Here is a 14,090-nt window from a genome sequence, read left to right as displayed (position 1 = left end):
AAGGATAAAAATATAATATAGTAAATACATAAACTAGTAACATAGTTGTTTAATTGTATACTTTTATACTGTTGGCAGCACAGGTTTGTTTGCATGAGCATCCCCACAAACACAGGAGTAATATGCAGTATGATGTTGTGATGGCTAGGATGTCACTACATGATCAAAATTTTTAAATGTTACTGTTACAATACTGTTGGGGAGTGGGGCTCTAGATGACTCTTATTTCCTCCATTTTGCTTATAATTTGTAGTATTTAAATGTATTGTGTAATAAAGAAAATGAGCTTGTTGGAGTTTTTTAAAAAACAATTTATTCACTTAAAGATAGCAAGGTTAAAATATACTTTAGCTTTCCTGTCCCATAAATCATTTTAACATTGGTCAACAAGAGTCACCAGTCCAGGCTAAACTCATGGAGTTTTATTTCACTGAACAATGCTTGTCCTGGGTTGTTTTACCACTTGTCAGTATTTCACACTCTCTGTGCAATCAGAAAACAGTTCCAAGGACTTTTATCAATCCTTCCTCTTAAAAACACAAGAGCCTCCCTCTGATTGTATTTATTCCTGATGCACGTGTTTCTGCTGGATAGTGTGATGGGTGTTAGAAATTCACAGGCATTCCTCAGAAATGGAGAGAGGCTCTTATCTTCATTATGGGGGTGATGTCATATTATCAGACCTCACCCCCCATCTTTTCTGTATCATCTTTTGATGACCTTTGTGAGTTTGGTATGTTGTCTTAATTCTAGTGAGACTCACATGTGCGTTTATACTTGGGCTACAAGCAGGGCTGAAATGGTAGTGTGCTGATGTTTTATCCAACAAGGAAATAACCAATGAAACACATCTTTAAAATAGATTATCCTATTGCAAAAAGGAATTGTAGGCATGTATAAACAGAACTTTAAAACTCTTTGGATTCCAAAATGTGATTGTTTTCTCTGTAAATGATCTCATGCCAAGTGACTAAGCAAAAAAAAAAAAGTGTGTGAGAAACTGAGATTACATTTTAGTCATTTTCCCTAAGAAAGTAAAATTGAGTAGCTTTATGTTTCATTATTTAGCAGCCAAAACAGTTTCGAACAGATTTCATCCACTAAAAGAAGGTTGCTGATTTGACATAAATGTTAAGGAAAGAATAAGACCCAATTCTCAAGATATTTTTTCTTTTATTTAAAATGTCAACTATCACAACACATTTTACAATGAAATGAAGACCTCAGAATCACATTAAAACTTTTAAAAACATGTCTATATAGTCACAAGACATAAAACATGCTGCAGGGATACAAATACAGTTTGATACCAAAGCTTAGTTCATTTCCACCGTGAAAACAAATGGAGAAGCACAAGCTTCTGTCTGTGAGCTTCCTTTCCTTCAGAAGGAGCAGACGTGGCTACTTCCAAGAAACAAAAATGCTTTCTTTCTTCAGAGACCATATCATTGACAGGTTTTTATAATTGCATTGAGCACTGTGCTTTGTTAAGAAACTATTACTGATTTCTACTTCTGAGGGAGTCATCATATTAGAATTATAACACACTTTTACAACACATATTGGCACAATATGAAAAATACTTTTTGAGTTTTTAACTCAAAACAACAATTATTATTAGATAGTTATTCCTCATAATGCATTTCTCATTTTTCTCTTTTATTGGCCATTGACACAATTGAAACTTGGTAAATAACACATTAGGTAGTTTATTTACGTCTTCTTTCATAATTCTGCATTGCACTTCTGTCATAAGCCACTGAGAACAAAGAGAAGAGTAAGGGTTTTTAAAGAGGATTCACTGAGGTAATTAAAGTTCAAGGCACATAGTAATTTGTTTTAAATTCATAATGACTTTTTCCCCTCCACTGAAATATTTCTTAGAGTTTTATTTCTATATCTTCCAATCTTGCCTTAGTCTTTATCCTGATTGGAAGTGACCTAATCACAGAATTCCTGTAACTTTGGTCATCGTCATATACTCGGTACCCCCAAAGCGTATTTCCACAATATATTGCAATGTTGATTCTCAGCATGTTCTCAAGCAGTGACAGACACCCATGGTGATTTATAGAGAGGTCAGTGTTGAAAGTAGCCAGGAATAGTAGTAGGATGAAAGCAAAATGAGTTACTTTTATTCTAGGACAGAATCAACAAACCACAGGCCATGGGCCAAATCCAGCTCACCACTTTTTCTTGTAAATAATGTTTTACTAGAACATGGCTCCACCCGTTGATTTAGGTATTGTCTATGGCTAGGTTAGCATTAAAGGCAGATCTGAATAGTTGTTACCGAGACTGCATGGCTCACACAAAGCCTAAAATATTCACTATGTGGCTCTTTATATAAAAAGTTTGCTGATTCCTGTTATAGGGGTACATAACAGCGTTTAGGGATCTTGTCCTGTCTTGTGGATGCTTCTCAATGATGGATTGTCCTTGAGACTAAAAACAGCCTCACTGTCTGTAGGTAGGGCAATTGTGCCATCTAAATACAACATGATTTAACTTACCTCCTGGCACCCTAATGTCTTGTGAAAGGTAATTACTACTTCCAAAGGTACTTAATATGTAGCTAGCAAGTAATTTGAGTACTTTGACCATTTTGACTAAAAAAAAAAAAAAAAGCTGAAATTATATTGTTATATTATTTTATACTATATACAATTTCAAAGGGGTCTATGATCACAAATGATAAGGATTAGACTAATGAGATCAAAATACTTATGTATACTTTTTATCACTTTAATACTTTATACACTTAGATTTACATTATAATGAAACTATTGTGCTTTTAAAAATTCAGTTTGCCCTCTATTAAGTATTAAATTTAAATAGAACTGTGGGAGATATGTGGAAACCATAGGTGCTACTCTAAACACTTCTCAGTGAGAAGGCTTTGTTGAGAGAGAAGTTAGGTGAAGTTTACAGTGTCATCATTTTCCCTTCAACACTGAGCAGATGATTTTTAGCCACCGACTGTCCTTTAAGTGAGGTTAACAATAAGCTGAATGTTTTATGTCAGTCATGAATGCACTTCTTGGGTAGAACAGTCGGAGCCCCAAACTGGGCAGTTCTGACAGAAGGAAACAGTTCATTTCTTACCCTGGTTTGTTTATAGTAGGAGGATAACTAGCACAAGTGCAGTTCCTGACCAGCTTTAGGGAACAGGATTCTGTTCCTTCCTCAGAGAAGTGAGGTGAATGCTAATGTAAACCGACCAAAGACAGATTAGTGATTTAGCTGGAACATAAAGTCCTCTTAACTGGAAGCAGAGTTTCTTACAGGGTCTTTGAACCCTCTGAAACCCTACACAAACTTTTGTATGGATGAGCTGAGGAGGGTTCTCTGGGAAGAGGGTTTATTGATTTTTCAGATTGTCAAAGGAGTCTGTGACCACAAAAGGGTAAAGATCAGATGGCTATCAAACATGATGATGATAACTTTGTCTCAACTGATTATATAGAAGGATCTCTGATTGAGTATGGATTACAAGTTTTGGCTAATTTTTTCCTTTTATGTTTTAACAAAAATAGAGGAGCAAATATTTAGTCATTAATTGATTCTGATTCATTATAGTGATCCTATTTATTCTTATCTTATCATTTAATAGCATTTAATTTGTTCTAAATTGCATAGTATCTATATTATTTGTAAAGTTAAGCATGTTCTGAAACTTGCATCAATTCTGGAAATGGAGAATTGATGACTAATACAATTATCAAGAAAAGCGCAGCTATATAAGGGCTAGCACACACTTCTGATATAAATAAAGCCAGTGTAGTATAAATTTATATTCCATTTGCAAAAGTTATGTGGTAGTACATTTTAATAAATCATCTTTAAGCTTTTTATTAGGCAGACTGGTAACATCTTTAAAATTTAAACTTGAGCAGCCTCAAAATTACTGAAGAAATACAAAGTATCTAAATTTGGAAGGTAGAGAACCAATATAAATACCAGCATACATAATTTTTGCATGACTTTTCCAGATAATTAAGAAAAGCCAGCACATCTTAGTTACAGATTTCCTAGATACTTGAAATATTCTAAACAGATAAGAATATTGCTAATTCCATTTTAATGAATTATATGATTAATATTTTAATTCCATTTTTGCTGAAGGTACAATAAAGACAATTTGAATAGCTTTCTCAAGGAACCTAAACTAAGGACTATGAGGCCTGAACGTGCTTAACAAAAAAATCAGTCTCTAATAATATAAGGCTTATTTAACCTTGAACATAGTGTGATGAGTGAGTTTTCAGATATATGAATGTGACATTTACATAGAAAATAGAAATGAAAGAGAAGGAAACATGTGGCCTTTATATCAAGTGAAAGAGTTGTTCAGAATTGAAATGGGTTATGAGTAGAATTGTGGCATCCCTTCTCTCTGAGGGTTTTGTACCCAGGACTGATTATAATCCTCTAGGATGATTTGATCATGTTCCTTTTTGAAGGCATTGGAATGGACTATATTACTCTCATACTTTCAAACATCTGTGAGGATGTTTTAGAGTTTAAGCTGAAGAGCAAATCTGTATAATGAATTTATTTTGTTTTGTTTATTTTTGTGTTGAAAGAGTGCCAGATGTAACATTTTCTAAGACTTTCAAATTACCTTGGTATCAAGTGAAAATCGGTCTTATTTTCCATGTCCCCTCACCCCCTCAGCTCAGTAAGGCTAAATGTAGCTTATTTAACAGATATAAAGACTATTAGACTAGCCCAAAGATTCAGGTTAATGATTAAAAATAGGGCAGACACCAGTAAGGCTTGTACTTTAAGAGATGAATATTGTGGTGATATTAGCTTAATCAGCTATAAATCCATTCTTGGATTTATTTATTGCAATTAGATTTTTTTACTATACTCATTTTAAATTTATTATTCCTTTTTAATACTTTGATAACTATGCTTTAGAAAAGAAAATAATACAAGTAGATTTAAGATACTATTTTCAGTCACGATTTTATACATACCAGAATTTAAAGCTCTTTTGCCCATTAGTCCAACAAAGGAATCTGTTTTATACCCTGGAAAAATACATTTAGGGGTAGTTTAATATGTATATCTTTGAAGAAATAAACTGTTATAACTAGTACAAAAAAAAGCAAGCTTCTGAATATATGCCCATACAATAAATATATATCTATTTCAAGTTTGGTGAACCTGAAGAAATGAAGATTTCTAATAAGTCTTGTAACTGACACTAGAACAATACAATGAAAGCACTTCTCTCAATTCTATATCTAAATATTAGCAAGTACCCCTTATTCATATTATATTTTATCTGTTTATATAAAGTTTTAAATATTGTTGCTATTTAAACTAACTTTGATTTTTAGGGAGTCGGTTTCACATTTGTGTGACAGAGAAATAGCCAAGCTTATTTCCTCATGTTAGTAGTATGCTGTATTTCTCATGAACTGAACCTTCATTAAGTCAGATCCCTACACCTGATCATTATGAACTTTCAAGAGGTCACCATGTCTATTTCATTGGATTTTAAATAATATTCATTTTGGAAAAGTGTTAGTTTTGACATTAATAGAGTGCATTTATTTTTATTACATAGAATTTTGCTATATGTAATTCCTTTGAAAGTCAAATCCTTAGAAAGTAAATATGATTTATCTTCAAAGATAAAGCCTTTGGAAAAGGTTATTTTAACTCTAGTGGGAGAATGTCTCTTGGTTTACACTGTATTAGCTGAAAATTGGGCTGCTATCGTAATGTGGCCTACTCTGCCACCCAGTGAACCAAAGTCTAAGTCAGGGTAAGTAAGTAGACAGTACATTCAGAAGGACCCCTGGGACTTCCTGTCAATTCTGGATCCATTAACCAGGAAACTGGGATCTAATGACCATTAAGTGTTCAATTCTGCCATCTTTACTGCCCTAAGAAATGTTTCACTGTGCTTTGATTGAGGTTTCCCATTCAATTATGGAATCAAAAAAACTGCATTTCTATCTTTACCTTTAATAAGGACTCTCAGACATTCACTGGAGCCTCTTAATTGGCTGCTGAATTACCGTAATAAGCGATGTCATTATGGCATCCAGCATACTCAAATGAGTTAGAAGGTGCTTATAAATATTTGGTTTTTGTTTTGTTTTTGTTTTGCAGTGGAAGTGATAGTTGTGGGGCAGGGGTGTGGGTGAGGGAGAATGTGTGGTAGATTTTTACCCCAAGATTGAAATTCTTTTATAAATGAACAGTTTATAGGTGTTAAATGATTTTTTTTTTTAGCAGCTTAAAATAACAACAAATATTTATTATCTCATACTTTCTGTGGGTCAGAAATTCAGCAGCAGTTTTGCTGGGAGTTAAAGGATTTTTAACATAATGTGTCATTTTGGTAAGTAGGATATGTCTAAACAACAGAGCTTTAAACATTCATGTTCTACATGTAAATATGAATCTCCTTCTTACACTGTCTTAATTAAAAATATTAAGTCCTAATTTACTGCAGAAAATAAGATCAGGTATTATGTAAAGTGGAATTCAATCTTTTACATTTGTATTTGATAAATGTCAAAATAATTTTGAACTTACTTTTATGAGAGATCTGGCCATGTCCTAGAAGAAAGATAGATAAAATGAGCAAATGTAATAGCATGTTTTAAAGATGCGACATTATGTCTTTTAAAGAGAAGTGTAAAATAAATTGATTTTAAAAATATGTAACATTTCCCATACATGTACTGTATATTGTACTATCCCGAGGAATATAGCAGAACCATAAATGCTAACCAAATCATTGATAATAAAAACAAAGTATTTTAACAAACAAAAATAAATTTACATGCTTTCTATTGGTCAGATTCAAATCCAAGACTGTAAGACTCCTGAGGCCTGTTAGTTATTAGGCTATACCACTTCTGTTTTTCTATAAGACATCTTTAAGGAGTGCCACCCATTTGATGCTCAGGAGAGAGAGATGCAAATCCATCTCTATTAAACAGAGATAATCAAGAATCTGTATTTCAGCCCATAAAAGACTTTTTTCACTTTCCTACATATGCATTCACAATAGTAAAATAAAGATTTATAGAAATGTTTACCATAAAGAGCCTTTAACAGGGCCACTTGTTTTTCAGTTGAGGAATCTGACAAGAGACAATTGACATGAACTATTTACAGGTGCAATGAATTCAAAGAAACTAAATCTTTCCATCATGAGACAAGGGGCAGCTAAGTCTATTCTAACCCCCATCATCTGTAATCAGCTTTAACATGCACTTAGACCGTTCTGAGTACTGACCCCTGGAGGCTTCTGCTTTGTCAGTTTGGATATTTAGTCAAGGGAACTAAGGTTGGTTGCTGTTCTTGGTGGTTTGAGTCTAACACTGTGAGACATGCGAAACCGATCCCTCCCTCCCTCCGCGGGGCATGTTCGTGTGACACAGTGAGGTGAGGGCCAGAGTCGCGCCCAGGGATTTACACCCCTTTTAGGGTGGAAGTCTCTACTCAAAGAGCAGGAGAGACTGGGTGCTCTGAGAATGAGCGAGCAGACCGGGCGGGTTGACCGAATTGACCGAGTGAAGGATGGCTGCCCATCTCACCAGCATCCCGTTTGCCCATTAATCCGAAGAACTGCTGAGACTTGGGTCTCCGGGCGATTCTCTGCATAAGATGCTCAAAGGGCTGGGACAGCTCCTCCTGGGGGACAGACGCACAAACAGGCGTATAGGCAACCAGCGAAAGGCTCCGGGCAACCCCAATCATTCCAGTGGTGCGTTCCAGGCGAACCTTGGCCGCGGGCGGTGGGGCCCACGGGGCCAGCACCGGGAAGCCAACCCCGTAGGGAGGCAAAAGGAGGCTAGCCGTCCCCACGCCGGGGCTGAGTGGTGTCTACAGCGGGTCGCTCCCTGCCTCCACCCCGCCCAGAAGAATTCAAGTCCAGCGCTGCCGCCTCCCCCAAGCCCTTGTGAGTTAGCCGGAGGCGCGGTGTCTCTGAGCCCTGGGCGCTTTCCGCTCTTTTTCCGCAGCCTCCGGACCCTCACTCATCTGCCGCGCAGCCACCTGACTTTGTCATGATCTTGTCTCTGGCTGTGGAGACGCCTCACCACCCTAAATGCACACGGGTGTGTGTCGGGGTTGGGGAAGAATGACAACGCTTATAAGCGACTTGCACAGCGCGACTTGCACTCTTCCCTCGAGGCGCGCTCCCTTGCACCAATAGCCTGCGAACCATGTCAAGGAAAACTTGCAGCTACGTCCTCAGGTCCGTAGTATAAATGTCAAGGCAGGAAATAAGCTTTCCGCCCACCTCTGTCCCTCTAAACCCCTAGCACCTCACCCCTTGTTCTCACTTTTGCCTGCGTGCTGCGCGCCCTCCTCTCTCCCTGCCCAGCGTTTCCACACGCCAAGTCCTTGCAGCTGGACTGGAGTCCCCCCAAATCCCCGTCACCTGGGGATGAAACCTTGTGAGGTTTCCAGCTCTGTGAGGACCTCGAGTTCACCAGGGAGGGCATTCTGGAGACCCGACCGTGCAGCCCTCGGAGGAAACTTGAGTGGTGGGCATCAAGTCTCGTGCGCGACCCAGGGGTGCCATTCCTATTCATGCCCCCGCGCGCCTCTGCCGCCTGTGGTCGCGGTCGCGATGTCTGCCAGGCTAACTAGGGTGCTATCGCGGGGGAAAGTGACAGCTCCCGATCTCGGGAAGAAGCACAAGGGCCAGCTTAGGACCGGGACTCACTTTGATCTGGTCGTTGTCGGACCAATCGGACCAATAATTAAGATCATCGCTGGTTCTGATTTCTTCTGCAAACAGTTGGGTGGAGAAGAGAAAAACGACTGCCAAGGCCACGAGGATTTTCATGTTGGATTATCTGGGAAGAGTGGGGAGGAGAGATCAAGGAGAGAAGAATACGTACATTGAGGGTGGCTATCCAAGAGTTGGGCAGCAGAATTGTCAGTCCCACCACGGAACTAAGGGCGGATTGAACCAAGATAAAAAGCCTAAGGACTAAAGTCCTGCCCGTACGCGTTAGGAAAGGGAACCATGCTGTCTGGACTCTAACTCCTCTAGTCCCCCACCAATCCACACCTTCAAGCCAGGAGGCCCTGCAGGTGGAAGACAAAGAGGCACATTAGCATTTGGGATACGCGTCTCTCCGCCGTCCGCCCCGCTATCTCCCCACTGTCCCTCGCCCCAGCCGGCACATCCAGCTTGGCCAGCCGCCACCTCGGAGGATGCGCGGCGCGACAAGCCGGCCTGGCAGGGCGCAGGCACTTACTGCGACGGACAAGGGTTCCTCTGGCTGGTCTGAGCGCACGCGGGGCGCTCCGCACTCTCGGTCCGCGCGGCGGTGGAGGAGGAGGTCGCAGCGCGCTTTCTGCTGCGTGGTGCCGCGCGGTATTTATCCCAGGCTCCACGAGCCTCGAGACCCACGTGACACGCTGCCCCACGCGACTTTCTGCTCAATATTTAATTAGCCGCCTCCTCTCGCTTGCGTCTGATTGAGAGTTTCCGAGACGGTAATCCGTCGGTGCCCATAATATCTGGACCCAACTGGGTTCGAAATGACGCAATTTTAGGAAAGCCGAGATCTCGCCATCCAATCCCCAGCGGCCAGCCTTCTTCCGTCTGCAGATCTGACGCCCCCTCCCCTCTCTGTCTTCCGAACGGTGTTCCGTGACACCTGATCTTACTCATCGAAATTGAGCAAAGTGACTCATTCCTTGGACTTCGGCAACTTTTCCATCCCTTGAGACATCAGAATAAGTTGTACTTTTAAGGATGGCCCAATAACTTCAGGTATTAAGATATTGTCGTCGGAAATCGTGCTAAGAAATGAGCACTTCAAATGGGGTTGGTGGTGGTGGTGGAAGGCACTGTTTTCCTTCTGTTTCCATCTGCAGAGTGTCTTAAGTGTTTCTGAGATACAGCATCCTTCTATGGGCAGAACATCCTACTTCCTTATCAGCTATAATACCTGCATTTCTTCAGCATTACAAAAGGATTTTCAGTCACCATAGTATTTCAGACATGGAAGCAGATTTATTTTACATTTTGGTGAAAGGGAAATTTAAATGTGACATTGCACTTAGAACTTTTATATCAGTGCCATTCTAGGATATCTTTTGTTCCAGGAAAGCTAAGTTCTCTTCCTTGCTACATTCAGGAGCAGGAGTTGGAAAAAGACGTTTTGGCTGCTTTTCTCCTACCCTTTCTTGCTGAAGAAACCGGCAAGATGGTACAAGAGCCTTACGGGATGTCACTAAAGGACTCCATAGATCATTCATAGATTTCTCCTGTATATGAAAACAAATGTAGTGAAGATGTTAATTGGGTAGTCATTAACAATACGAAACTATTAGCCTAATAACATCTGTACAGAAATCACAGCTTTCCATGAGCCCGTGTTTGCCTTGCAGACACAATTTTTTCATCTCTAAATGAATTAAATGACATTTCTTGGGTGGAGTTGTTTCCTCCTCTTTACTTAGTAAGTATTATGTTTTTCAATTAATTCTAATGTTTTTAGTATATTGCATAATAATAATTTTTGCAACTCATATAAACCAGTAATTTTTTCTCTCTAATATTTGTACTTAAATAACCCTGCATTTTGAAATTCTCATGTGTCTCATTTCTTCAAGCCTAGCTTCACAACCAGAGACATTCTATTTTTTGTTTTTGTAACTTTTATTTGGAAAATTATAAACATATACAAAGACAGAATCATCTACTTGAAACAATTTGCAAGTTTTATCTACCAACCCTTCCTATTTCTCCTTCTTTCAGATTATTTTGAAGCAAATCCCAAATATCATTTCAATTATAAATATTTCTTCATGTCTATATAAATGGTAGGGATTTAAAAAAGTAAAAACAGAACCATGCCATTATTCCACCTAAAACAACATAAAATAAATCCTTACATTAAATATCCGGTCAATGTTCAAATATTCCTTATTGTTTCGGGAACCCCGATCCCATATAGTTTACTAGTTGAAATCAGAATTATAACAGGGTCTATACTCTACACTTGGTTCATATATTTCTAAAACTCCCCTGATCTATAGATCTTCTTCTTCCCTTTCTACTAATCAGCAAAGTATACTTTGGTCTGGAGTTTGCTAATTGCCTCCTAAAGGTTTCTTTTAACTTGTTCCTCTGTCCTATTTCCTGTTAACTGGTAAGCTTCTTGAGAAGCTTGATTCCATGTAGGTTCGGTTTTTCTGACAAGGCCACTTTACATGTGTTGTTAGGAAGCACGTGATATCCAGTTGTTTCTTTTTTCAAGATGTTAGCAGTCATTGATCATTTTCTAGATCCATTAATTCATTAGTACTTTCAAAATAGTGATATTCTGATTTATCATTCATTCTTTATTCATTAGCTGGACTATTTCTTCCATATAAAGAGAAACTTTTTTTTCAACAACTGTTTAATTATTCCAAGACATGATAAATACAAGAAAGATGGGATAACTGCTTGAATACTTCCTTTTACCAATTTTCAAAATGAGCTGGCAAGTTAACACATTCAAATATGGTCTTCCCCTCCCCAAATTTTAGCATTTTTGTGACCTTATGGATTTAAACACATGTGAAGTATTTCAATCCTTCAAACAAAGATAGAAGAAGGCCTTATCCCATTTCTTGGCCAGCGGGTAACGTTTCAAATTGGCTCCTGAGACTTTTGATATGCCCTAAGTAGGCTTTAATGGCTTTCTTGTTTTTTTAATAGGACCAGATATTCCAGGTTTAAGTTGTGTATTTTCTGTCTCAGACCTGCAATTTGCACTTAAGGAGCCCTCCTTTCCTTTGAATTAGAAGTGATAATTAGAGATTATAATCTGGGCATTGTGGGTGCACATTAATATTGAGTTCCTCCTTGTTTCAAGACCTTTCAATGAATATCTCTGTGTGTATAAAATCATGAATGTATACTGACATTTTCTATTCAAATCAGGATACCATAGGGTCTTTCCTTAATCTCTTCTGTTTTGCATCTTTTCTATTAAGCCAAAAAATTCCGGTGACAGTGACATAGTTACTCAGCTTTATCCCAATGCTTAATGTCAGCATTATCAACAATATGATTATTAGAAACAGATTAAGAATTTTTACTTGTATTATTTTTATCTTTAGGATATATCACACTAGGTATGTTTGGTGAATTTACTATGTTTTAAAGTCACTTTAAAAGTTCTGTGTGTATGGTTATGCTACCAACTCTTATACACATAGGTTTATCTGCTCATTTTGCTCTTGAGTTTTAGGTATTGCTTTTAAAATTTAGTTTACTTTAGAATTATTAAAACACATAGTTTTAAATTCAAATATTCAAAACATAATGCATTCGAAGAAGTGCAACTTTAATCCCTGTCCCTCGGACCTCTTCCCTCTGGTAACCATTTCTATTTAGGTTTTTAGTGTATCCTATTGTTCTTGTTGTTCTTGTTGCATTCATATTTCTCCCTACCCTATAAAATTCCACTCCTAAAGTGGGATATTTTAGATTAATTTATTTTTGTTTCTTAGTTGCTGATTTGGTTTATGAGGTAACAATAAAGACAGCCATTTCAGTTTCTTCCATTAGCTCAATGTAACCAGGCATATAACTCTGTTTAGATGCCATTTGTTACAAATATGCCACAGTACATAAAACAAAGGCTGTTTCACAGGATTGAGTAATAAATAATAATGAGATAAAAGTTGATTAAAGAATACATTTCCTATTTTTTCCATGTCATTCGTTAATTGCTAATATAGTGCTCCTAGTAATATCATGCACTTACTTGACACATTTTTTCTTTGAACATTGCAGAGTTTGGGACATTTATATCCTTTATTTTCTTTGGGATAGTTAAACTCTTTATTTGAATTTTATTTGTTTTTCTTTGGGATATTCATACTCTTTATTTGTTTTATATCACAGAACATCAAATTTATGAAAATATGCATGTTAATAAAATACGTATGAGAAGTAGAATGGTGAAAAAGTAAATAGTTAATAAATTATTTTTTATGTTTCTAAATTAAAAAACTACTGAAGAGTACAAAGAAAAAATTACTATCATCCATTTTCTCATAACCCAGAATGAACCATTGTTAACACCTTGATATACTGCTTACAATTTTTAAAAGGAAAAGTCACCTGATTGTTTTTGTAAAATAATATATTTTCTTTATAGAAAATAAAGCAATGCACAAAAGTACAATAATGGATTTTTAAAAATTACCCCAAACTCAGAAATTGCCACCCTTAATATTAAGAGGACAACATTGTAAATACCTTTCTATGCATATTATATGGTTAGAATAGAGCAGTAGACAGATAAATAAAAATTAGGAACATAGCATAAGAACCTCAAAAATATTTTTAGTGAAAGGTAGTCATTTATATTTTGTTTGACTTTAGCAGAAGAAAAACAAAAGTGAAAAATGTTTCTTTAGCACAAGATATTTTTTCCGTGAAAGAACCCATTAATGTTAAAAAGCAAGATTTAGGAATAAACATTAAGAGGCTAGCATGTAACATTAAAAATAGATATTTAGATAATATCTATTTATTCCCTGTTTTGAAAGATGAGGACATAGTACTTTTAAACTTTTTCCCATCTCCCCTTCCCCCACTACCTCCCAATTTTTGTAGTTTTGATTATTTTAACATTATTCAGGTTTACAATGTTCGCATTTAATTTTGCTACCATATTTTCATTAGTTGTCTACTCTTCATTCTGTGTTTAAACAGATTCATTGTTCACTACTAGTTTTTTTAACCTACCTTTGCCATTCTCAAGTTCATTTTTCACCATTTCTTATGTAGCTGGATGTCATTGTCAAACAAATTTTTTCCTCAGGAAAATATTATGCATATTGTGTTCCCTGAGTTCTTTCATGCTAGTGAATATCTGTCTGTAGTGTCTAAGCTCAAGTGACATCTAGGTTAGTTATAATATTTAAAAATTAAATTTCATTTTTCTCAGGACTTTATGGACATTGCTCCATTGTCTTGCGGAATTGAGTGTTATGGAGAATTCTGTGGAGGGAGAGTTTTCCCCATGCATGTATATAATTTACTCTTTTATTTGAATATCTGAGGAATCCTTTCTTTATTCTTGACA

At 37.1% G+C, this 14,090-nt stretch overlaps 1 protein-coding gene across 1 annotated transcript; it reads right to left on the bottom strand.

Moving 5' to 3' along the window:
• Positions 1–1,156: 1,156 nt before the first annotated feature.
• TAC1 (tachykinin precursor 1) lies at positions 1,157–8,834 on the bottom strand. Its single transcript, XM_025046940.1, has 6 exons — positions 8,708–8,834; positions 7,572–7,668; positions 7,071–7,115; positions 6,562–6,585; positions 4,986–5,039; positions 1,157–1,759 (listed from the first exon to the last, which is right to left on the bottom strand). Exons 1-6 carry the CDS (start codon positions 8,828–8,830, stop codon positions 1,710–1,712), a joined length of 393 nt encoding a protein of 130 aa, XP_024902708.1. The 5' UTR covers positions 8,831–8,834; the 3' UTR covers positions 1,157–1,709.
• Between the last annotated feature and the right edge of the window lie 5,256 nt (positions 8,835–14,090).

The sequence above is a fragment of the Pteropus alecto genome, unplaced genomic scaffold, assembly GCF_000325575.1.
Source record: "Pteropus alecto unplaced genomic scaffold, ASM32557v1 scaffold21, whole genome shotgun sequence".
Classification (NCBI taxonomy): domain Eukaryota; kingdom Metazoa; phylum Chordata; class Mammalia; order Chiroptera; family Pteropodidae; genus Pteropus; species Pteropus alecto.
Note: the sequence above shows the minus strand (reverse complement) of the source record. Positions and strands in the feature narration are given on the sequence as shown.